General features: G+C 62.2%; 2 protein-coding genes and 2 long non-coding RNA genes across 10 annotated transcripts in view; 3 read left to right on the top strand and 1 right to left on the bottom strand.

Moving 5' to 3' along the window:
• Nucleotides 1–1,786, top strand: part of STX8 (syntaxin 8) — a 255,907-nt gene extending 254,121 nt beyond the window's left edge. For 6 of the 7 annotated variants that reach the window (XM_072821146.1, XM_072821150.1, XM_072821154.1 and 3 more), the window contains one exon: nucleotides 1,549–1,786. In XM_072821146.1, coding sequence (XP_072677247.1) covers nucleotides 1,549–1,771 — 223 coding nt within the window. In that variant the 3' untranslated portion in view covers nucleotides 1,772–1,786. The remainder of the gene's footprint in view (nucleotides 1–1,548) is intronic. The other variant, XM_072821148.1, reaches the window with a different exon arrangement.
• A 3,558-nt stretch (nucleotides 1,787–5,344) lies between these two features.
• LOC140630634 (uncharacterized) lies at nucleotides 5,345–6,512 on the top strand. The gene is made up of 2 exons (XR_012028401.1): nucleotides 5,345–5,631; nucleotides 6,186–6,512. It is a non-coding gene; the product is annotated as an uncharacterized lncRNA (long non-coding RNA).
• A 3,757-nt stretch (nucleotides 6,513–10,269) lies between these two features.
• NTN1 (netrin 1) overlaps nucleotides 10,270–25,271 on the bottom strand; it is a 171,207-nt gene continuing 156,205 nt past the window's right edge. Inside the window, exons 6-7 of the mRNA XM_072821155.1 lie at nucleotides 24,812–24,886; nucleotides 10,270–10,644 (exon numbers count right to left, since the gene is read on the bottom strand). Coding sequence (XP_072677256.1) covers nucleotides 10,316–10,644; nucleotides 24,812–24,886 — 404 coding nt within the window. The 3' untranslated portion in view covers nucleotides 10,270–10,315. The remainder of the gene's footprint in view (nucleotides 10,645–24,811; nucleotides 24,887–25,271) is intronic.
• Nucleotides 10,296–12,997, top strand: LOC140630636 (uncharacterized). The gene is made up of 2 exons (XR_012028402.1): nucleotides 10,296–10,465; nucleotides 12,240–12,997. It is a non-coding gene; the product is annotated as an uncharacterized lncRNA (long non-coding RNA).

The following is a 25,271-nucleotide window of genomic DNA, read 5'->3' on the forward strand; positions in this document are numbered from 1 at the left end:
CCATCTGTTCACCAGCGGGCATTGAGTCCCTACCCAGGAGCCATCGTGGAAGGTGGGGGTGCAGGAGCAGGTGAGGTCATCCCAGGTCCGGACCTTCTGCCCCTTCTGTCCAGTAGAACTTTCCGTGGCGATGAAGGAAAGCTCATCTGTTTTCTCTGTCCAGCCTAGTAGCCGCTGGCCACAGGGGGCTCTTGAGCACTCACAGCATGGTTAGCGGAAGAGAAAAGCTGAGCTCTTAATTTTATTTGATATTAATTCATGGAAATGGAAAGAGCCCCACGTGGCCAGTAGGTATCTGGTCAATAGGATCCATAATGTGTTAGCGGCTTCCTGTAGGAGCATAGGGATTAGAACCCCTGGGACCGACCTTCCAGAAAACAGCTTCTCAGTCTGAGCTGGGCAGCCCTGGGGTCCCAAGAGCCACGTGATCCTATGTGTCTGACTCACCTGTTACTTCCTTGACGCATCCGTGTGCTTTACCCTGTGAACATCTTGCTTCCCCCTCAGGGCCTCAGTAGCTCAGGGACCCTTGACACAGCAAATGTTTATTGAGTGCTGACTTTGCAGGAGTCTCTCCATTGGATTTTTTTTTTTTTTAATTTTTAAATTTTTAATTTTTTTTTTAATTTTAAAAAAGATTTTATTTATTTGAGACAGAAAGAGAGAATGAGTGGAGGAGAGGGACAGAGGGAGAGGGAGAAGCAGGCTCCCTGCAGGGAGCCCGACATGGGACTCAATCCCAGGACCCTGGGATCATGACCTGAGCTGAAGGCAGATGCTTAACCCACTGAGCCCCCCAGGAGCCCCTCCTTTGGATATTTTTACAGATGAGTGACACAAGCATCTTGGACTCAAGAAGAAAAGGCAAAACCTCGTATGCAGTGGAGAAAATGGATTCTAGATTTAACATTTCCTTGCCGACCCTAAAGCCCTTTGCTTTATTGGTGTTTCCTAAAATGTTTTTTTTTAATTTATTTATTTATGATAATCACAGAGAGAGAGAGAGAGAGAGAAAGAGGCAGAGACACAGGCAGAGGGAGAAGCAGGCTCCATGCACCGGGAGCCCGACGTGGGATTCGATCCCGGGTCTCCAGGATCGCGTCCTGGGCCAAAGGCAGGCGCCAAACCACTGCGCCACCCAGGGATCCCCTATTGGTGTTTCCTCAAGGCAAACTGAAAACAGAGCCGAGCTGCACACAGAGGGCAGAGCCAGGGACAGAGTGTGCAGGCCCCTCCTCACCCAGCACCTCCAGCACCCCCAGCCTTGCTGGCACTTTGCTGGCAGAGCTCTCCAGGTGGAGAGGCGGAAACCGTTCAGCGTCCCTGGAGCCCCTGCCTCTGCACCAGCACCCCGGGGCTGCTGAGAGCACGCACGCGCGCGCGCGCACACACACACACACACACACAGGAACACAACCCACAGGTTTAGAGGACCCATGGACACGCTGCAGAACCACATCCGCCGTCCCCTGTAAAGGGGGTTGAGAGGCTGCACGCTGCCCTTCATCATGAATCGCTAAAGCAGTCTCTTGTGCTTCTGTTTTCCAGGGATGATCATGGTGATTTTATTGCTGCTCGTGGCTATCGTGGTCGTGGCAGTCTGGCCCACCAACTAGTGACAGCAAGGGGACCGCCAGCTGTGACACCTGCCGGTGATGGAGAAAAGCCCAGCACCCCAGTGGTACATGAAACTGCTCTCAATAAATCCCTCCCCAAAGCTCTGAACCTCCGATGTGTGTTGGTTCCGAAAGGTACATGGCGAGCTGCCTAGAGCTGCAGGCCCGGGGTGACCCTTCTGGTCTCGACACTGGCCATTTGGGTGCCGGCCCAAGGTCCCTGAAGTGGTCATGCCCCATGGCTGCTGGGGGTTCCCAGCTACCCCACAGTGTGCTGGACATCCTGGGGGGCAGGTAGCAGGTTAACAGCCTATGGCTTCGGGCATCTGTGTGCCTGAGGAGGTCGTGTGCCCACGAGTGGACAGCCAAGGCCCTGTGCGTCCCGGCGGGGAGGAGGAGGCGGCCACATGGTGTGTGTCTGAGGACACACCTGTCCCCCTGCCACCCTGCCCAGGTCACTCCCGGGGCTTGCTGTCATTACTCAGAAACATTGTTCTCTACTTTGGGAACTGCCTTCAGGCCCAGAAGCAGCCCCATTTCCTTTCCTCAGTGACAGTAAACCCATTTCCCAGGCTGACCGTGACTCCAAGCAGCCAGATGAGGTCTGGTGAGCACGATGGGGGCGGACGGGATGTTATCAGGCTAGAAAGCACCCAGTTAGGGCTCAGAGAGGGGTGATTACGACGTCAGGAGGGCAGTGCCTTTATTTGGCTCCTAAACAGGCTCTGAGCACCCCATGTGGGTGCGTAGACGGCAGTGGAGGGGTGTGTGTGTGTGTGTGTGTGTGTGTGTGTGTGTGTATGCACGAGTGTGAATAAGAGCCGGTGGGCAGGGGAGGCTGCAGAGGACACCAGGCCCACGGGAGCGCCAGCACGTTCCGGGTTCGAAGGTGCCCGCTGTCCTGTGTATGTAGAAGGCAGGGTGGCCAGCTGGCAGAGGGGGAGAGCACGAGGGTGGGTGACCGGGCCGTTTCCAAAGCACGAGGTTTCACTGAGGGAAAAGGAGAGTGGGCCCGCGGGAGGGGCATCGTGGGGTCTCCCGTGGATTTCCCAGATAACTGTGGATGACCACCCCCAAGAGGGCAGGGCTGCACCCTCCATGGCCCAGACACAGGAGAGCCCAGCACCACCTGACGCAGCGTGTCCTAGGACCCCGACACCAGAGACGGCCGTGTACGGGGAGCACCTGGGTCCAGACGCCCGGGCCCACAGTCAGGGGACTTGGTAAGGCGTAAATCATGCATAGGGCAGGTGACCCTGTTCCTGGTTGGTCTTCCCTGGTGGCACTGGTCACTCCAAATTCCCACCACTCCCCTCAGTGGTCCCACATCCACGCGCTTGTGTGCACGTGGCCGCCACACACCTGCTTCTCCTCCACAAGGCAGCCCAGCCCTGGACCTGGCCTGCCTGGCTCTACACCGGGACCCTGCCCCATGTCACCCAGGACAGACAGACGGTGCTGCATTCACGGCCACCCAGACCCTGCTGGCAGAGGTCTGTCCCGATTGTGGGTGTCTTGCCCCTGGTGCATGTCCCTCGTGGGACCTGAGCCAGTGGGACAGCCAGGGGGACAGCTGCCGTGGGCTCTGGCAGAGGGAAGGGGGTACTCTGGGAATCCTCACGCCGGCTGTGGAACATTCTAGCCAGAAGTGAACCCATTGCCTCTGGTCACGGCGCACTGGCCGGGACAAGTCACCTGGCCCTGCTCCACCATGACGGGCTGGGAAGTACCCAGAAGGTAGACAGCCCAAGCCCCAGCCACTGCCCAGCCATGTGACTCCTGGCCAGGTGCGACTGCTGCAAATGTACCCGTGAGGAACAGGTGACAAAGCTCATTGCACTGCCTGGTTCTGACCCAAGACTGACCGCGTCAGGCCAGATGGTCTCCAGGTCCAGAGTTCAGGGATTTTGTCACACGCTCTTGGCCCAAATGCAAGAGAGCAAACCTGTGAGACCGGGAGAGTGAGCCGGGCCAGAGAGGAAGCCCTCCTAGACCCTTGGAAGCCCTCTTGGACCCTAATCCCCACTGACCTCAGGGGGTGGCCAACCCAGCAGATGGAGGTGAGGCCCGGGGACGAGAGGATGGGGAGCAGGGGGACCTGGACTGGGAAGCCCAGACAGGAAGGCAAAGCAGGCTTGTCCCCAGGTGGGTGTGTTCTCGAAGGAGAAAGGTCTTGGGGACAGTAAGACACCCTGGGATGCATTTCCTCGTCGGGACAGTGGGAGAGCTGGGTGGTTGCTAATGGATCGCCCAAAGGACGGTCAAGAATCTTCCAGCCTTGTCGTGTGAAACCCCAAATCCGTATAAACAGCGTCTCCTTGGAACCCCCCCCACTTTGGGGCTCAGGGGACACAGCATTGAAGGTCTGTTTGACTTTCTCACCTCCTCTTGACTTTCTCAGCACGGAGCCCCGGCAACTCGTGGGGCGTCTTTGAACCAGAGCCACGGCATCCTGGCTCAGTCACACGGACAGGCCTTTTCAAGCCAAACACGGAGCCGATGTCTGCACACAGCAGCTTCTGTTCTTTTGACTGAGTGGGCTCCGGGCCCGGCCCCGGCACTGCAAACTGGGTGCTCCGGGCAAGTGACTTCCTTCTCTGGACCCGCAGGCAGGGAACGGGGTGAAGTGCTGGCCGTGTCGGCTGTGTGGACCTGCCGTCAGAGCCTGGGGAGTTGGCGGGGGTGGGGAGGGGGTGTGGAGACCCGGGATGGTGCGGGCCAAGAAGGCCACCGCCCCCGCCACCCCCCCCCCCCCGCCCCGTCCCTAGCTTCCTGAGGGCTGAGTTTCTCCTGAGAACACCCAGGTCTGTGAAGCAAGGGGCACCTGGCTGGGATGAGCCCCGTTTGGGGATCTGCTGCGTCCAGCCCCACCCTGGAGTAACGTGGCTAATGTAACAGTGGCATTGCCAGCTTCCTTTGCTAAGCCCCCCCACCCCGCCCAGAGGTGTCAGGACTGCAGCCCCAGTGGCCCACAGTGCTCTGCATCGGCCCTGTGAGCCGTTAGGACCGCACCCTAAGCATAGGGAAGAAAGGCAAGGGGTGCCTGGGTGGCTCAGTAGTTGAGCATCTGCCTTTGGCTAAGGTCATGTTCCTGCGGTCCCGGGATCGGGTCCCTGCATGGAGCCTGCTTCTCCCTCTGCCTGTGTCTCTGCCTCTCTCTCCGTGTCTCTCATGAATAAATAAGTAAAATCTTAAAAAAAAAAAAAAAAGGCAACACAGGGCTTTAGCACCCAGCCCCTCGGCAGCTTTGTGAAAATAAACCGTGTTAAAACAACAGTGTAAATACTGTGTAACTTCCCTGATTATGATAAGCATTTAGAGGCTGGATGCCATATAAAGAAATCCAGATACCTGCTTATACCTGGTACTTACGTTCCGTTGAAATTTCATTATTATTAATAACTAACTAAACCTTAGTCTTAATTAGCTCCAGGACCATGTGCTGCTTTCAGGGGCGCCAGAGCCCCAGCAGAGCCCTGTCCATCCACACAGCTGCTGCAGAATTCCCAACTACCCCTCTCCCTCCAGAACTGCTGGTCTCAGACACCTGCCAGGAGGCCCCTGCTTCCTCAGATCCCCTATTCCCCATGTCTTCAGCTTGGGGTTACCCTGCGAGCTCTGTGCATAAACCAAAGGTCTTCTTTTATCTCGTTTTTTTTTTTTTAAGATTTTATTTATTCATCAGAGACAGAGAGAGTCAGAGACACAGGCAGAGGGAGAAGCAGGCTCCCTGCAGGGAGCCCGATGTGGGACTCAATCCCAGGACCCTGGGGTCGCACCCTAAACCGAGGGCAGACGCTCAACTGCTGAACCACCCAGGCATCCCTCTCTTGGGTTTTCCAGCCTAGCCCTGCTCAAGTCAAATGGGGGTATTTCTGCCTCCCCTCCCCCATTTTAAAAGGTGGACCAAGACTCATCTTTCCTCTAATTGCTTCCTACAGTTTCTGACGTCCTCCCAACTACACGCCAATGACAAAAAGCCTTTACTCCTCGGCGTCCCAGGCCCACCCTGCAGGTGGGTGCAGCAGGCACACAGCGGGCGCCTTGCTGGCTCTATTCGTCCTTTCCTCCCCATTTCCCTTGGCATGTTCCTCCTACGTCTCTATTTAGTCTTGAGAGTGCAGAAAGAGATGTCTGTTCAACCAAATCTGAAACCTAGGGCGTCTGCTGAGAGCAGGCGGTCCCCGTGCCAGCATGCTGCCTCGGGAGGGGGGCGGCTTTACAAGTGGGGGGCCTGGCCTCCCTGCACGTTGGGCAGACCCCGGGAGGTGTCCCCATCCGGGAGGGCCTGGGCTTTTGAGTGGACTGTAACCATGCTGGACCCTGAGCCTGGGACAGGGTGGCTCAGGTTCCTTGGGCACCAGCGGCCATCTCTAAACAGGCTCGTCGGCCACCTGGGGCCAGCGCTTCGGGGCAGCCGGGCTGACATCCCGCGCACACTCTTGACAGGTAGCAGCGCGTCCCCTCCCCAGCTAGAGCATAAGGCCCCGGGAGGCGGTGAGGCTGCTTACTTTACAAGCCAGGCCCTATTGCTGTCTCTGACTGACAGGGAGCTTTCTTCTGGCCCAGGGCTGCAGGTGCACAGGGGGCCTGGCTTTCACCCCTGGGTCCAAGAACACGGCACCCATCTCTCAGGGCCAGACCCCAGCGGCAGCTGGGCCAGCCCTGGTTCTTCCTGAGGACAAGCTAAAGCATCCCTGTCACCTCCCGGAGCCTCAAGGAAATGGCTGGCTTCCGGAACCTTCTAGGGCCAGCCTCTGCCCGTCACTGAGACCTGTCTTCGGAGCAGCTGGGCACAGAAATTATAGCTTCCTGGTGTCGACGGCCCCATTCTGCACGGCAACACAACGTGTTCCTAATGACTGAATTGTTTATTTAATAAAGAAAGCACAACCATTTGGAGATTTAAATATAGCCTCCCAGAAACGCAGTGAGCTCAGCTCCCTAGGCCTGCCCTGCGCGGAGCATTCAGCATCGGCTCAGGGCGGAGGACACTGATGATGTGAGAGGCAAAAACTCACTTGCAGGTCCTGAATCAGAAGGGGAAGTTCAAAGGTGTGCGAGGATGCCTCTTTTTTGCTGCTCTCTGGGGACCCCCTGACCTGGAGCCCCCCGGGGACTGGCAAGGATGGATGCCATGGACGGTTTCTTGGGGACCAGAACATACATGGTCCCATCTGGGAGACTTTTTGCTCTAAATTGCAGTCAAAGCCAGTACACCCTAGGACTTTCCAAGCAAAGTGGCCCGCCCCTTCCCTGTCTTTCGGGGGCGGGGGGGTGGGGGGGGGCAGTAGTCAGGGCTTCACCGCCGGGGCGTTCTAAGAGCAGAAGCCACGCTCCTGAAGAGTGGCCAGAAGACTCGCTATCCTCTCCCCCACGGCATGCCCAGGCCACCAGTAAAGACTAGGAGACAGTGGACAGTGTACAAGAGTTTATTTAAATGATATCTGAACTTAGTTCTATCATGTGGCGCCCACGTTACAAGTTCCATCTGGGTCCATTACAACTCTAACCCCCCCCTGAAAAAAAAAAAACTTAAAAAAAAAAGAAAATCCACAACTTTTTCCATGTCATTAAATATATTCATATATAATAACCATAATATATTAGTATGCATTGGAAAGAAACACTGACCCAAACAATATGTCATGGTCACAACTAAACATTTACAATTCTGAGCAAACAGAACTCAGAAACGCAGGAGGGAGCTGGGGTTGGGGGTGGGGGGGATGGAAGTGCCTTCGGGAGCAGAGAGACAAGATGTCTGATGACACAGGAGTGGGGCTGGCTTGGTTTTGGCCGGGGGCGAGGCCCCACAAGGACACACTTGGATACATACCCATAGGGTATGGCATGGCTTTGGCCATGAACCATGGCCCAGTGAGTCTAGGTTGTCCCCTCGCCAGTCTCTCCCCCGGGCGGGGGGTGGGGGGTGGGGGAGGACAGGGGGCTTCCTTTAAGTGTTGAGACCTTGACATTGTTGAGTTACCCAGAAAGACCGTTTCCTGATGGCCTGGGGTCTCCTTGATCTCAGCTTCATTCCAATCTGGGGGGAACCCGAGGAAGTCTGTACCCATTTCCTGCCTGCTCCTACGGAGGCAGAGCTCCAGGAGGACACGAGGGGCCTTGTGGCAGTCCCCAACCACCCTGGCTTGCACCCCAGGCGTCCCTCCCTCCCACCCCAAAATCTTTAGTGTTACTGTGTGTCAGTAAAGCAGGCACGGGGAGCAGGGGCCGGGGGCTCCAGACCACCCAGCAGGTAAGCAAAAGGACAACTGGGCAATCTGTTTTCGTTTTAAAAACTAATCTGGTATGTTTTTCTTCGAACACCTACATATCACAACTCTGGTTAATACACTCTTCAAAATCAAAATCTAGGTCCATTTTACATCCTTTCCTAACTGTACAAACTGGAACACCTCCGTTCCTCCTTCCATCTCCTCCCAGGGAGGGGGTGGGGCGGGCTGGAAGAGGGCACCTCGACCGCCGCCCCGGGGATGGGCCCTGGCTGCTGGGTCAGTCGGTGGCTGCCATCAGAGGAGTGGAGGGCCTGGGTCCTCCTCCAGAGGGGCGACGCAGGCTGGGATGACGGAGCTCCCAACAGTGTCCTCACCCCCGCCCCCCTCCACGGGTGGATGCGACAGCCCGCGGCCTCGGGGTGCTGAGCCGAGGCTGGAGGCTGGGGGCTGGCTGAATTTAAAGGAGGCATTGCTGCTTGGCAGGGCCGGGGTCCAGGGCCCAGGGGGCCCCGGAAACCCCCAGTGCCAGCCCCTCGCGGACGTGGGGGGACACTCGGACCCAGGAGGGCACAGCCCTTCTTGGGCGGGGTAAGGAAGCCAGGCCAGTGTGAGCAGAGGAGGCCCTAGCGGAGCGTGAGCGCAGGGTGCCTTCGGAGGACCGGGCTGGGCCTTCAGGGAGGCCTCGGGGATGCTAAGGTGCTCGGCAAACCTTGCCGGGCCTGAGGGGGCCTGGCCGCTTGGAGGGCTCCGCGCTCGCTCGCGGCAGTGCTCTCCGCTCCCTGCCCCCTCGGGCGGCTCTCCCAGTCTGTCCTGGAATCCTTCCAAACACCCCCAGGCGGACGTTTTAGGATTAGCCAAGGCCTGCCTTCCACCCGCGGGGGGTTTGCGCCCTGCCTCACCCACTCTGGCTGCCACCGCTGTAGATGTCGCGCCCACCTCACCCCCCCCCCCCGGCCCCCGCGGTCCCCACCCTGACTCCTGTTCCCCAGGCCAGATGCAGCAACCAGGGCCGGGGTCGCAGCCCGGAGCGCCCCCTGGAAGCCTCCCTAGGGAGCCGAGGGGCAGTGTGGCCAGAAGGCCCGGCTCTGGAGTCTGACCCAGTTCTGCTTCTTCCCTGCCCGTGACCTTGAGCACCTTGTGTCCCTGCTGGCGGCAAGTAGGGTGCGAATCCTTGTCTCGGGGCTGTCGTGAGGATAACGGGAGGTCATGTGGGTAAAGTGCCTGGCACAGAGCAGGTGCTCAACGGAAGGCGGCCTGCTGCGGGCTGGAGCCGGAGAGGCCGAGGGAAGCCAGGCCGCGAGGGACCAAGCTCCATCCTCGGCGACCCTCTGCAGCGGCCCGGCTGCGCGGGGAGTTTCCTGGCTGAGAGGGGAGCCAGGTCTCTAAGTCAGTGTGCCGGGTGGGTGTGCGGACGGGGCGAGGCCCCTGGGCAGTGCAGAGCTCCGAGGCGGGCGGCAAAGGGCCCCAAAGGTCTGGGGCTGCCTGTGGGGCGCCGGGGTCTCTAGAAAGCTTTGGAAAGGGGGGGGCCTGGCCACACCAGGGGGCCACGGAAGGCCTCCGCGAGTAAAGGGGGGGCCAGAAAGGAGCCGGACGGGCTGCCCAGGCTAGACCACAAGAGCTGGAGGGGCGGGTGGGGGTGGCGCAGGGGGCACGCCCCAGGTCCCTTTCCCCAGGGACCCGGGACCTTGTGCACCGCCGGGGGTGACAAGCCCCTTCCCCCAGCCCGGCCCACCCGCCTGTGCAAACCTGCATTCCGTGCCGGGCCCTTCCCAGGAGCTGACGTCATTACACAAATAGTGTCACGGCCCCTTCCCCCTTCCCCTGGAAAATGTCATAAAGGGGCTGGTTCCAAGTTTCCAGAAAGGAAACTCTCTGGGAGGTTTTGCCCGCGCAGCGCCTCCTCGGACGGGCGGCTCCAGCGTGGGGCGGTGACCACCCGGCTGGGGCTGCTCAGGGGCGCCCCGGGGCCCCCTGCCCAGCGCGGCCCGGAAGCGGGGGGGGGGCGCCAAGCCCGGGCCGCGCTGCTCCGCCTCCAGGGACGGAGACTGGGACCCCCCCCCCCGAGACCCCCGGACCGGCGCAGCAGGCGGCGCGCTGGTGGGACGGGCCGGCCCTGCGGACGGGGTCACGGCCGAGGAGCCGCGTCCTCCCGGCGCCCCGCCCCCGGCCCCACCTGCGCGGCTCCGCGCCCCGCCCGCCCCGCCCCGCCCCGCCCCTCCCCTCCCGCCCCGGAGCGCGCTGCTCGGCCCGGAGCCCGTGAGGTAGCTAAGTCTCGTCCTCATCTCTCCCGCCCCGCGCGCGGCGGCCAGGGGGCGGGGCGGGGGCGGGGCCGGCGGGGCGGGGGCGGGGCCGCGGCCCGGAGCCCCGCCCTCTCTCCCGCCCGGCCCCGCCCTCTCTCCCGCCGCGGCCCCGCCCCGCCCCGCCGCCCGGCCCCGCCCACCCGGCGCCGCAGCCCCCGCGCTAGGCCTTCTTGCACTTGCCCTTCTTCTCGCGCTGCTGGAACTTGCGCAGCCGCCGCGCCCACGTGTCCCGCCACTGGATCACCAGGCTGCTCTTGTCCGCCACGATGCCGCTCTGGTCGGGCGAGTCCTCGGCGTTGCCCAGCAGCAGGTACTTCTTGAGGGGCTTGATTTTGGGGCACTTGCAGGCGATGTCCCGCGAGCGGATCCACAGGCTCTGGTCCCCGCGGCGGATGCGGCTCGTGCCCTGCTTGTACACGGAGATGATGTTCACCGTGAACTTCCACCAGTCCCCTGCCTTGTCCGCCTTCAGGATGTGGATCTGGACGGCTGCAAGGAAGCACAGGCGGGCGGGTGGGCCCCGGGCCGAGGAGTGCCGCCCGGGCCACCCCCGCCCAGGCTCCTGGGCCCAGGTGGGCCCCACCTGCTGGCCCCCACCTGCTGGCCCCCTGACCGCCGGGCGGCCCGTCTGATGGAGAAGGCACAGCTGGGAAGCGACGGTGCAGGGTACCCCACGAGGGCACCCGTGGGTGGTGCCCAGGCTGACCTGGGGAACCAACCCCACCTGCTGATACCTGGGCCGGGGCCACTGCTCCCACCAGCCTTGCCTCATGCCTTTGTTGAAGCTGCCACCCAGCACTGCCTTTGGAGACAAACCCCCCTCCCTCCTGATCCTCTCCAAATCCCCAGGCTGTTCCCCACCCCACCCCCCAGTTCTCTTCTGAGACTTCCCCTGGTGCAGGGTCTCTCCACTGGAGCCTGCAGCAGAATCCATGCCCCTGGGGTGGGGCGGACACATAGTGCTGGGCCTCCCCGCAGAGTTTCGGATTCAGCACATCTGGAATGGGCTCCCCAGAGTATGCCTCTCTCACAAATTCCCAGGTGGTGCTGCTGCTGCTCCTGGGAACACACTTTGAGAACCAGTGCCCTAGTCAATGTCAATATATGCTATCTCTGCAGGATATTAGGAAGGGTTTTAAAACGCTTTTTTAAGGATTTTATTTATTTATTCATGAAAGACACACAGAGAGGCAGAGACATCAGCAGAGGGAGAAGCAGGTTCCCTGTGGGGAGCCCAATGCAGGATCAATCCCGGGACCCCGGGATTACCCTCTGAGCCCAAAGTAGACGCTCAACCACTGAGCCATCCGGGTGCCCCTAAAATGCTTTTTAAAGAGAAAGGGGGAACCTTGCTCAAATAGGTTTGTGAAATTCTGGCTTAAACGAAGTCAAGAGGCTTCCTTATTGCAGGACTTTTCAGAGCCTTCAAGCTACAAACCATGCATGTGTATGCATGCATGTGAGCTTCCCAAACTACTCTGACTGCAGATCTCTTTGGTTAGCGCATCTCAAGGTAGCAGGGCCCCATGGGGTACCACTGGGGAAACTGCTGGGGTTGGGGGGAGACATAATCATTCCAGGGGATAAAAGGAGAGGTCTCTGCTGCACTGACAGATCAAGGAAAACTTGGTCATCTTCCCCCTCCCCACGGTCAGATCAGGGCACATTCCCCTTGCTGAGCCCACCTGCCCCCGCCCTGCCCGCCCCCCCCACCAGACTGAAGACTGCCCTAGCAGATGAGCAGCCAGCTCGTCTCTCCAGATTACACCTGAAGAAAGTGAGACACGGGTCAGCCCAGCGGCTCTAGGAGTCCCGAGGACATGTCCCCAGGGCGTGTCGAGTGGTCATCACCTGCCCTCTTACAGCCCGGCTGGGGTGCCCATGCAGCCCAGCCTCTCTGAGGGTCTCTGGGGACCCACTCTGCTGCCTTCACTCCCAGGCCCCCCCTCCCATCCTGTCCCCACGCTTGGCCCAGGATGACGGGGAGGTTCAGGGATGGCGGGGCCCGGGGGGAGCGTCCCACACCATCCAGCTCATCCTTCTGGGGTGAGGCAAGTGGCAGATTTTCCCATATTTCATTTCAGCTGTTCTTGGGCATCGTCAACTTTGCACTCCAGTCGGAGAGCTCCAAAGAATGGCTGCCATGGCAACCGTTTCCATGTTTTTGTCACCAAGGGACTCAACACTCAGTGTGAACTCCGAGGTGGGGTGGGGAGCCCTCCAGCCCGCAGAAGTGGCCGGGCTGTGTGTTTGACTGTGCACATGGAGGTCACCGTGGTAACTGAGTGCCCCTCCGCTAAGCGACGGGGGAGCCAGCGTCCCTGGGAACCCCGGTTTCCTCTCCTCGCGGCTGAGCTGAATGCACAATGAGGCTCCATCGGGATGCCACCGTTTTCCCTGGGTGGCATCTTAGACCCCTGGTCCCCAGCCACAGTGCCGGGGTGGGCAGGGGGTGGCCTGACAAGGATGCCGCAGAAGGTGCCTGTGGATGGGGACTCCGGGGGCTGTGACCCCGGGCACCGAGCATCTAGTGGCGCTACAGGCCACACTGCGGCTCTCGGCCCTGGACTCATCGGATGAAGTGCCAACCATCCTCCAGGAGCTCAGAATGCGACCATATTCGGAGATGGGGTCTTAACAGAGCTGATTAAGTTAAAGAGGCAGTAATACGGGGGAGCCTAATCCAATGCAACTGGTGTCCTTGTGAGAAGAGCAGAGCAGGACAGACACGGAGGGAGGCCTGCAGGCCAAGGAGAGGCCTCAGCAGGAGCCACCGTGTGGACGCCTTGGTCGCCGACTTCCGGCCTCCAGAATCGTGAGACAATAAATTTCTGTTGGTGAAGCCCCCAGTGAACCCCGTGATGCTTGGTTCGGGCAGCCCGAGCAAACTCGTTCTTTTGGGGGGAGGGGTGCTCGGGATCTTGGGCGGGGTGCAGAGCCAGGTGAGAGGGCTCACCTGGTGAGGTGGCCCAGGTGTGCTGGGAAGCGGCCAGAGAGAGCTGCCCGAGTGGTCGGGCCCCGGGCTGGCCCCTCAGAGGAGCTGCGAGAATGTGGTCCTTCCCACAGGGGGGACCGGGGACCCCAGCCCCACCTTCCCTGGTCTGAACGTTCTCCCCTGAAGGAATGCCCTGGAACAGCAGGCAGGACATCCAAAGCAGCTCCCCCCGCCGTCACCACTACCTGCCCCTCACCACCACCTGCCCCGGCCGGGCCTCTTCCCCAGGCCCCGCCAGCACAGGCCTGGAGCGCATCCGCTCAACACAGAGGATGCAGCCCAAAGGGGTACCCACCCCTGACCCCGTGCTGTCCCCGGGAATCCAGAGGCCACAGCAGCAGGCCCTGGTCCACTGGCCACAAAGCAGCGGCCTGTGTCCTCTGTCCACGCCAGCTCCCTGGCCTTGGAGCGGGGACGGCCCAGGCGGGGAAGGGGCAGGGGAGGGTGGCGGGAGAATTCATGTGATTATGCTGGAAAAAATCCCCAGTTCCGCTGCCCTTGGCAACGCCTCCGCACATTACACAGCCCACCAAGTATGAGCTGCACACGCAGCACACAGGCCAGGTCCCCGCCGCGCGCACAGCTGAAAATATTCAAACTACACACTGAACAGTGACCTCAGGCAGACGCAGGCCGCACGCTCAGGGGAGCGGCCCCGGCACACGGCGCAGCGCCCGCCCCGCGCCGCCGCCCGCCTGCTGGCCCGGAGCCCGGAACGACTGGGGGCGCCTGGGGGGCCGTGGCCCACGGTGGCCACAGGCAGCTCTGCCCGTCCGAGCACCAGGAGCCCCGAGGGTGTGTCCCCGGCACCCACACGACAGTCAACACCAGGCCACTTAGCCTCAGCCCTCAGGATGCCTGGGCCGCCCCATCTGTGCACCCGTGTCCTAGACTGACCCCCAGGAACACGGGGACCCGTGAGGCCCCCGACCCTGCAGTCAGAAACGAGGGAGATGAGCTGACCCTTGGGAGGGCAGCCTGGCAGGTCCCCGCGCAAAGCCAGAGGGGGGCCTTCTCCGGCGCAGAGACGAGGCAGTGGCTGAGCCAGGGCAGCCTGGCCCCCTCGGAGTGATAAGCGGCTGCGTCTCGGGGTCCACACTGCGAATGCCCTTCCTTACACTGAGCCCTGGCTCACCCCCCACCCAAAAAAAACAGTATGAGGACTCAAGATGCAGGAGAGCAGCTTGCCTGGCGCCTGGGGCCCTCTCTCCACACGGACAGAAGCAGGCATCAGGGTGTGGGGACTGGAGCCCACCAGGCAGGATGGGTGAGGTCAGCTCTGGAAAGCCCAGCCGGGCTGGGGGACCCCTGGGTGCCCCCGAGCAAGCTGCAGGGGAGCGCGTCCCTGGAAAGGAGCAGGTGGCTGAGCAAAAGCAAGGGGAGAGCTCCTGCCTTCCGGGAAGCAAGGTCCTAGGGGCCAGGCGGCACTGTGTCCCCGGCCTTGGAGTCCCCACATGTGTCGCCAGCTGATGAGCTCTGAGGGCAAGGCCATAGGCAGGGCAGGGCAGCAGCCACCCCTCAAGAGCAATTCTGGGGCTCACAGGCAGGCCTTGGCAGCCACCCGGGCAGGGCCGTGACGACTGACTTCGAATCCCAGGCTGCTGCTGGGCCTGCAGGGCGTGGGGGGCACGTACCTCTCCATCCCTGCCTCCACACAGGCCAGAAGGGGACTGAGAGCCAGGCCCACGGGGGCCGCAGTCAGCGAGAGCGGCCTGGGCCAGGGCTGGGCTGGACTGGCCAAGGGGGGGGACTCGAAGGCAGCCCCAGGGCGGGCTGGGTGCCTTGGCCTGTGCTGGGGGTCCTCTCCGCCACTGAGTGTGCAAGACTGCACACGTGTCCTACAGGAGCAGACCCTGGCCATCCCTTCCACGGTGCCTCAACTGTACTGGGTCCCAGCACTGGGCTTCCTCCAAAGGGGCCACAGCAGGCAGCCCTGTTCTGGGTCGGGAGCCCCCGTTCATCCCGAGCCCCCCTCCCAGCTCCGGCCCTGGCACAGCCAACTCGGAGCCTGTCAGCTCTGGGCCCCCGGAGGACCTGGGACCACCTCCTCCCTGGACAGGACGTAGCTCCAAGCTGACTTAGGTGTCCCCCCACCCCGCCCCGCCCATGTAGGGGTTGGGGACTTCCTGCTGCAATCCAAGGGCCCAGCCTGGGCCAAGTTCTAGGAAAGCTGTTTGCACAGCGAAGAGTATACAGTTGTTGCTCATTCATCCTCGGGCTTGGCCCCGACACACCCTGCCTGCCGGGCCCAAGTCAGAGGAGGGAGGGCTGGCACAGGCCCCGGTGGGAAGCTGGGGAGTGGGGCCACCAGCCACCTTCCTCCTCCCACAAGCACAAGCCTGGAGCCCTGGGAGGGATGACACCTCAGCGGGGAGGCTTCCTGCCGCCTGGAGGGCCCAGGATTTATGGGCCGCTCAGGGGGGGTCCCCAAGGGCTTCCCAGCAGCCACCCCTTCCAGGAGGCTTGGGTGGCCAGCCCCAGGTGTCCCCCCCGTCACCCCCAGCCACACCTTCCTATTGGGCCAGTCCAGCCGGGGAAGGCTTGTCATCCGTCTGCCTCGGAGGCTGCGGCCAGGGCGAACGGGGGAAGACGCTGACCCCAGAGAAACCCTTAAAACCATGCAGCCCCATAAATTTCCCTATATAGCAAGTGTGTCGTGAGCTGCAGCTGCTTTCATAAAATGCAGCTCTGACCACGTGTTTCCCAGGCCCCCGCGAAGGTGAGAAAGCACGGGGCCCGGCCGCGTCTTGTTCCCGGAGGTGCTGACCTGCCTGCCAGCCAGGGGGGCGTCAGGCGGGACCCCCGCACCCACGATGACATGTCCCGGCTGGTGGTGAGCTGGAGGCCAGTGGGGGCCACACCAGGCCGTCAGCCACAGCCATCCCCCCAGCAGGAGTCCTCGGGAGTCCCCGGGGCTACCACTGCCTGCCACACATGTGCAGGTCCCACCTCAGACCTTGACTAAGGTGGGGACATCCCTCCCGAGGGTCCCTCCTTTCTCGTTCTCAACAAAGGTTTGCTTCTCTCTCTCTCTCTCAGAACTAAGAGCAATGGGAACGCTGCCTCGGTTTCCCCACGGGGCCATAGCGCTGAGGCTCTGTTCTTGGGAGGGGATGTTGGGAAGTCTGGGAATCGGGGAGTCTTGCTCTGGGGAAGACATGAGCCCTGTTCACTGGGAGCTGGGCCAGTCTGGACCACCCCCCCCCAGCTTCACAAGTCAGAAGGGCTCAGGGGCCTGGCCACTGTGCGTGGCCCGAGGCTCGGGCAGGAGAGGGGACGTGGCCCTGCCTGCACAGTGGGGTGCCCTCACCCCGCCCCCCCCGGCTGCTCTCTTCCTCAAAGGAGCCAAAGGGAGAGAGGGACCCCCTCCCAACAGGAGGAGCGGAGACAGCCCGGCTGGTCCCTGGCCCCCCAGCCCAGGAGCAGCCAAAGAGGCCAGAGGGTCCCCCAGAGGATGTGACGCATCCACTAGCAAACCTGCCTCCCAGCCCCCTGGAGGGTCCTGCAAGGGCTGCCACCCCGGGCCCCTGTGCCAGCGGGGTAGTGGCCTCCGAGGGAAGGAAGGCTCGGCCCCAGTCCAGGGCTCACATCACCCCCAGGTCCCTCCAGGACACGTGGCCTCCGAGGCTCACAAAAAGCTCCTGGCTGCAAACTTACACGCGGTCCCCAGCAAGGATGTGGCCCTCTGAGAGGTCCCTGCGCAGCCCGCAGTCCAGTCCCCATGAAGGCCACTGCCTCCAGGAAGCCCCCTCACAGGACCAGGACAGGCAGCCTGTCCCTCCTCAGGTGAAGCCCCTGAGAGAGGAGGCTGGCAGCTACTGGTCTTCTGAGCATGCTCTGCACACCACGCTCTGCACACCTCCGGCTGCACACCATGCTCTGCACACCACGCTCTGCACACCTCCCTCTGCACACCGCACTCTGCACACCACGCTCCACACACTGTGCTCAGCTCCAGCTTCCAAAGGTCAACGCTCATCCGCAGTGGAACCTGCTTCTCCAAGGAGCCCAGGAGCAAGGGCCTCAGGCCCAGAAATAGGAACCAAGTGGGATCCAGACCACAGCAGCAGAGTCCTGGGGGTGCTCCTTCGTCAGCCGCATTCCCCTGGGGGATCGAGCAGGTACCAGCGAGCACTGGACGGGTGTTCCTGGCCCCATCTCACCTCCCGCAGCTCTGCAGCTGGAGAGTGTGGTGCCCTCAGGTCTGGTGGCTGGACCATCGGAGGTGGGGTGGGGTGTGCGTGTGTCCCTCTCTCCCATCCTGGCCAAGGCATGGGGCCGGGAGCCCCAGGAACAGTGAAACAGGGTGCTGGGCTCTGATCCCAATGCAGGGGCAGGGGCAGGACCCACCAGACCACCCCGCAGGGGGACATGCCCATCTGAGCTGTGACAGAAATGCTCTGTGATGCTGGGGCTGGGCCCCCGGGGAGCACAGAGGACAAGAGCTGCCCATGGTGGCCAAAGCAGCCTGGGTCCCCAGCACCAGGTACCCAGCTCCCCAGGCACCTTGGACAGGTCCCTGCCCCCACCCCTCCAAGCCTCCCGTTCCCATCTGCCAAATGGGACGAGCCCCTTCCCAGCCCCTCAGAGCCGCCCCTCCCACCCCCCCAGCGGCCCAGAGGCACAGGCTCTGGGGCTCCCCTGTCTGCGGGGTCAGGAAGGGTGGCGGGCGGCCGGGGCAGCACCCTGCAGGATGGAGAGCTTTCCTGTCAAGCCGTCCCGGGGGCCCCTGGGCACTCCCCGTCCAGCCTGGTGGTCACCCGTACTCCGCGACCTCAGCCTGACTCGCCGTGGACCCAGCTCCACATCTGGCCTCCATATGGGGCTGGCACTGTGGGGTGGGGGGGAGGGGAGGTCACATCTGGCCGGGGGAAATCGGAGGACCCCCCCCACCAGGGGGCCAGTGACTGCCCCCTCCAGGGAAGGGTCAGCGAGCCTCTGAAACACCAGGCCACGTGCTGCTGGCTGGTCTGCGCCCCGCTCCCTGGGGCTGCAGGGGTGGCTGGGGTGGGGATGGAGTCCCTACAGGGTGACTGGCGGAGGGGGGGGGGCGGCACCCACCAGCTTCGGGCTCTCCAGGCAGCCCTCCCTTTGGGGAACCGCCCCCAGGGATGGGGCACATCCGTACCCACACCCAAGCTCCACGATCGCAGCGTGGGGTGGACTCAGGTGCTTTGTCCCCCCGCAGGGTCCATAAGCAACCTGTCAGGTTCTCTGCTCTCAGCGGGCTTGACCCCCCTCGATGGGGAGCAGCTGTTGAACTCAAGGTCAAGAAAAGGAAGGGGAGGGGGTGTCAGGAGGGGAGAGGCCCGAGATCCCTGCGGCGGGAGCATCCGATTTGCAGCCTGAGCCACTGGACGAGCGCGGGGCAAGCGCCAGGCCGGGTCACACCGTCCTCACCACCGTGCTCGGCGGGCCCTACACCACCGGTGTCACCCCCATACCCGCCCCTCGTCATGATCGGCCCACCGCCGGCACCCCCCACCCGGTCCCGGCCACAGCGTCCCCCACGTTGGCTCTATCATCTCTAAGAGTCACCCCAACACCGTGGTGACCACTCCTGCTGGCTCCCCCAGGAGATGTGTCTGGTTCACCAGGAACGGGGAGTCAAGGGTCCCGGGGTGGCAGTGTGGGGGGACCCGTTCCTGTGCCTTCTAAGGGCCCGCTGTGCCCACCATGTGCCACCAGGGGCTCGGGGCCTGGGAGGCATCGGGGGAGCAGAAGCCTCTTGGGGCTTGGGAGTCGGCCGGGAGCCACGTTATCTTATTGTGTCTTAGCCTGTGGTGGGCGGGGAATAAAGCCCCATCGCAGGTGCCGTGTGGATTCCAGGGGACGGGAGTGCGGGTGCCTCGAGGGCTCCCGGCACCCCAGGAGGTTCCGGGGAACATGGGGACATGCTGAAGAGAATCGGGGCCTGAGAAAGCAGGAGCGCAGACACGTGCACGTGCACACACACCCTAACGAGCCCCGTCTCTCCCCGCAGATGCCAGCAGAGTCCCCCCCTTGAGTGGTACCCCAGAAATGCTCCTTGCAGGATCTCAGGGGGAAGGCTTGACACAAATCATCCTGTGAAAGGCATTTTGATTTTTCCATCCCGCGGTGCCAAAATGTCTTTCAACAAAAGGGGTGACTAATAAACATTTCTGGGAATGAATAATTTTTCCAAGAACTGGCAAAAGTGAGATGATCTCACCTTTCAGAATGTGAGCTGTCTCCGCCCCCCCCACCCCCCACCCCGATCCCACTTTCGGATCCCAGGGAGAAGGCAGCACCCGGGCCCCCCTCGGGCCACCGCGCAGGCCCGGCTGAGGGGGGAGGCGGCGCCGGGGGTCTGTGCACACAGATGTGACCGTGGCTGCTGAGGCCTGCGCGGGCCTCTCCCCAGCCTCCCCGGCCCCCACACCCCTGTACCCGGCCCCTGCTTCTCCTTCTGCGCCCAAGGCCTTCCTCCCTCCACCTGGGAGCCTTGCTTTGCCCTGTGAGCATGGGCTACCGGAGCCCCCGCCTCCAGGAAGCCCTCCCTCCACCCCCTCCCTGGAGAACCAGTCTCTGCCCCGCGTCCCCACTCTCGCCTGTGTGTCCGTCTGCCCCCTCCCGACCACAAGGTCCTTGAGGGTTAAGCCTGCGTCTCCTCCAGGTCTGTGAGCTCAGCACCCAGGACAGGGCACATGGCAGGTGCTGGAGGAGCCAGCGATGGGGGGTGGGAGTGCAAAGGTGAGGAGGGGAGTGGGGACAGGGCCTGGGGGGGAGCTTGGGGACCAGAGGGGACGGGAGGCCCAAGGGCTGTGGGCAGGAGCCTGGACCGGAGGGCAGGGCAGGGAGGGGCAGAGCCCCTGAACCTCCCCAGGCCTCAGCCCAGCAACCTCCCGGAACAAAGCACCCTGGGGACACAGTGTCACCCTGTTACCCTCATAGCCTTGACTCCCCAGGCTGACAGGCAGGCAACTCCAGGGAGGGTTGCAGACTTCACAATGAACTCGTGCACGCACACAGATGTGCAACACGCACACAGGCACACCCCTGCTCACACACAAGCTGTCACATGAGCACTCCTGCTCCAACGCACGTGGTCATACATGCAGGTCACACTCACATACACTCATGCAGTCACACACACGTGCCCACCCATGAGCATACCCACACCCGCACATCCTCATACACCACACAGGCACACCCACACACACTGCCACAGTCACGTGTGCGCACACACACACACACCCACAAATCTACACACTAGTATATACACACACCTGCACACACAGTAACATACGCTCACATATTATCACATGTGCACACACACGCACACTCACAGAGCCCACCCATGCACACCCACAATGCCGTCACACACATACACTCACATGTGCACTCACACATGCACATCCACATGAGCACATGCACACACAGGCACACCACACATCTGCGCACACACACTAGCATATACACACTCACAAGAACAGATGCAGTGCTCAAATACTGTCACACTAGCACATCTACACTTGCACACCCACACACGTGTGCACATCACACAAGCAAATCCACAGGAGCCCACCCATGCACACATACCTGCACTCACACCCATGCACTCACATCCACGAGCAAACACACACTTGCTCACACGATCACACCTACACTTGCACACCAGCGCGTGCGCACTCACCAGTGGCAGTCACCCCAAGGAAGGCCCCCCCAGGCGAGGTGCCCCGAGGAGGACGTTGCTAAGACCCTGGACAGTAACGCGAACAATCTTCTGAGCACAGCCGTCCGTCACTGTGCTGCGGGCCGGATCGCCCAGGGGCCACGGGGCTGGGGGCCGCACACCCCAGCGTCGCCCCGCACCCCTGCCCCGAGCAGATGGCGCCTGGGGGGCTGGGCAGTGGTTGGGCCTCACCTAGGAGGACATAGTGTGCGCCTTAACGACACTATGGTTGTGGGTCCGCCCACAACCCCGTAGCACATCAGGAGCTGCACCTGCAGACGGTGGGCCCGGCACCCCGTCCCCGCACATGGGAACAGAACGGGCCACCTCCCCGCTGGGGACACTGGGTGCGAGCAGCATGGCGGGCTCAGGCCCGAGCCCCCCCGCCAGGCCTCTGGTTCTGCCTGGGCCCCCTCTCGTCAGGAACATGCCAGAGCGGCCACCCCACGCAGCCCAGCTCCCCGAGGCCCAGAGCCACGTCCCAGCAGGAAGAAGGGTGCCTGGGGCCTGCTCTTCACCTGGCAAGGGCCACCACCCCGAGGTACTAATTAGCAGCTTCTGGAACATCCAGCGCACTGGCTACAAGTGAAAGAAGCAGGATTTCTAATTGGCTCCCTGCAGGGTGTCAGCGTGGAGAATATGCAGCCCCTCGAAGTCCGGTCCCCAGTCCCCAGTCCCCTTGGCCGGTCGCTAAGCAGGCCTTAGCTCCCTAACTGCTCCCCAACTTTCAGGGGATCCCAAAAGAGTCAGGAGAAGTCCTAGGGACCAGAAGCCCTCGAGGGTCTTTGGAGGACAGGAAGAGTTTCCGAGCTCATCAGCTCCCCGAGGGGGCTCCCGACTCCTGTCTGGCATCTGCTGCTCCCCGTGTGGGGCGCAGCAATAGAACTGTGGGCGCCAGCGCAGTGCGCCTGGCAGGAAGTGCAGGGCAGGAGCTGGGTGGCCACGCCGGGCATCTATCTCCTCACCCCTCTCAGCCTTGGGGCTAAACAGGATGTGAGATGAGAGACCCAGGGCAGGCCGCCGCGGACGGAGAGGGAGGATGGGCCCCGTGGGCAAGTCACCCCCAACAGCTGGGCCTTTGTCCCCTCCTGTGACACGAGGGATGTGAAGCCAGCCGCTGGTGACACCTGCTTCACGCAGAGGATCCAGAAGGAGTCAGGTGCTGGCAGGAGGGGAAGGGCCATCAGGCCCGAAGTTGAGGGCAGAAGGAAGCCAGAGGCTGTGCCCCACGCTCGGCACCCCCAGAAAGAGGGGCCTGATGCAGGGGAGACGGGTGCACAGCAGGTGCAGAGCCCAGGGAGGGCCTGTGGGACCCCCTCTGAGTTCATAAAGAGGTGTCCACCCCCTTTGGCAAAAAGAGGGTATTCCTGCCTGCTGGTAGGGGGCCAGGAGGGAGCCAAGGGGGACAGGTGTCCCCCAGAACATCAGGAGTCAGAGAAGCTGAATTCAACAGGGGTGAAAAGAAGTGACAAGGGAACAAAGTGGGGCCGAGTCAGATAGAACCAGGTGGCACACGGGAACTATTCCGGTAACTTTTGCAAAGTCTTTTTCCTTTCTGCAATTTAAGAACAGAAAAGGGGCTGCGGGCCAACCCCCCTCCAGCCCCTCTCAAAGTGTCTGCTCCAAGTACACCCGCTCTTCTCCGGCCCCGTCACGTTCTGGGCAGGGCTCTCCTCTATGCACCCTGGCTCTCTGGGCCTGTGTAGACACCTCATGCATGAACCCCAGGCCCCAACACAACAGGACCCTCGGGCCTATTTGCCTGAGCCCTCGTCCCTCAGAAAGGTTGGAGGGGCAGCAGATGTCCCTGTGGAAGACCCCAACAGAGGCAGGCAGCTCGGGGCTGGGGGGATGGGACCCTACGAGGGGCCTCTCCCCATGGCCGTCACCAAGGCTTAGAGACAGCACTCCCTTTACCTTCAAACCGCACTCCCATGGGACTCAGAAGTTTCTGCATTGCCCCGGATGCAAACACTTGAAAGGGGCTTTGGGGGACTTGCCGAGGGCCCCACGGGGTTGTGGAGCAGGCCCACCAGCGGCCTGACCACTTGTGGACACACTAAGCCTGGTGCCAGTTGCTCTGGCTGTATCGAGGGGTAGGCCAGGCGGCCTGGGGGCGTGTGCTCTGGGCCCCAGGGTGGGGTAGGCATACTGTGCATGTACACACGCATGGGTGTGTATCCGTGCACACACACGCTCACACGGTGTACAATGAGAAAGTTTTAGACGATCTCAAAATTGCTCTGGGTTCCTTCAGGCCTCCTCATGCATCTGTTATGCAAAAGGTCCCAAAGCTTGGCCTTAGGAAAGAACACAACCCACGTTTGGCTCCAACGGCCAGCCCAGGTGAGACAGCAGGGTGGGCTGCTGGACGCCCCTGAGTCAGGCAGGGATGGACGAAGGTTGTCTCCCAGCTCCACTTCTTCCTCCCTCCCTTCCCGCCCTGATACCTCTGGACCAGCAGAGGTGGTTCCTCCCTGGGAGCACCCCCGGCGGGCACCTGGCCCCATGCTGGCTACTTCCAGCTTGCAGACACGATCCATGCTGCACACAGGGGATCCAAGGCTCAGAAAAGCAACGGAGGCGCCCCAGGTCCTGGAGGAGGAATGTGACCAGGGCAGAATGGAAAGCCGGGCAGCAGAGAGAGGCCAGAGTGGTGTGGGGTACACAGGCCCGCCAAGGCCTCGGGTGAGGGATCTGTCTCTGGGGTCAGCTGCAGAGGGGACGGTCGGTGGCCAGAAAGAGGAAGGCCCAGCCCTCCACCCAAATCAGCAGGACCCATAGGTTAGGAGGTGGGAGGCGCCAGGCCCAGGTTCAGGGCCCCTGGGCCTGCATCCAGGCTGCGGCAGCGACCTCCTGGCCGGGTGACAGGGGCCTCGGCTGCCCACGTGGACGCCCGCATCTCTGCATGGGGGGCCCTCCCCGGCTCTGCCAGCAGATCCTCTGGGGACTTCTCTTTGCTGGGCCAGCTCTGCAGTGCCCCCCACTCTCTGCACACCTGTGCACCGGGACCTCAAGGGGCTCCCCTCCTCCTGCAGGTCCCCAGACCGCCCCCCCATCACGTGGTGTCTGGCTGGCCTGGGCCTCCAGGCTACCCAGAAATTCTCAGGGATCAGAAGCCACAAAGCTGGCTCCTTAGGTCCCCCAGGGTGGGCCGGCCCGAGGAGCTTCTCGGCAGGTGCCTACAGAAGGCGGGCAGGGGCGGCCTGGCAGAGGGGTGCAGGGAGGATGGGGACAGAGGGAGCGCAGAGCCGGGTCAGCCCTTCCCAGGGAAGGGGGCCTGATGGCTCAAGGGACAGAGCTGTCAGCCCCACAGGTCCCGGCTGCAAAATACCCTCAAGGGCCCCCCCCACCCCCAGCCCAGCAAGCTGTGTTCAAACTTCAGCGAACCATTTAAAACACAGACTTACCCCTCTGCGGAGTCAATCTTTGGAAGGAGGTGGCTTCCAGAATAGGAGTTTTAAACCCACGGACCCTCCGCCCCCTTTCCTGAGGCCTGGAGGGCCCCACTCTGAGCAACACTCGAGTTGAAAGCCCACAGTACTTTGAGGGCACCCGAGACCAGACAGGTAAAGTGACGAGTTCTGAGGCCACAGCCCCCCACCCGGGGTAAACTGAAGGCTGGAGGCCAGGCAGGGAATCCCAGCCGCCAGAGGAGCCCCACTGGCCTGGATGCCAGATTCTCCACCCTGCCCGGGCAGGGGTGGGATGGGGTAGGGTAAGTGGAGGTGGAGGGGAAGAACCCAACCCTCACACCCCTGTGGCCCCTCACGACCCCTTGCCTCTGAGGGCCGTGGTGCAAGAGCTGACAAGTTCCTCGGGTGTGGGATCCCGCCAGCCTGGGCCCTGTCCCGTCCCAGAGACTCCATGGCCCGCATGTAGCCAGGGCCACCTGCGCCCTGCGCCCAGCTCCTGGCCAGTCACGTGGCCCCGCCGGCCCGCCAGACAAGGGGACTGGCACTCACCATAGTCCTTCCTGCAATACTTTTTCATGTTAATCTTCAGCTTTCCTTTGGAAGCCTTGCAGTAGGAATCACAGTCTGCAGGGGACGGAGAACACAGACAAAACCTAATTAGACTGGCGATGAATAGGCTGGGGGGCCGCCCCCCCAGATCCCCAGAGGCCTGTGATACCCATGGGCCAGGCGGGCGGCCATTCAGGGCAGGCCTGGCCTTCTAAAGAGGCGCTTGGGACAAAGGGGCCCCCGCCCGGCCCACCCCCCTGTGGCCTGCCGAGTCCTTCAGCCGCCAACTGGAGCCCCCTTGGCCTCCGTGGGGCACGCTGGGGGCTCCCGTATTGTGCCACCCAAGGCTTCTGAGCACCACACAAACTCCCCCCACCCCATTCTTAAGACACAACCGGAGCCTGATTAAAGGCGATAGAGGCCTCATTGTCACCCCGTGCCCTAGGTCTGTGTCAGGCGC

The sequence above is a fragment of the Canis lupus genome, chromosome 3 (genome assembly GCF_048164855.1).
Source record: "Canis lupus baileyi chromosome 3, mCanLup2.hap1, whole genome shotgun sequence".
In the NCBI taxonomy this organism is placed as follows: Eukaryota; Metazoa; Chordata; class Mammalia; order Carnivora; family Canidae; genus Canis; species Canis lupus.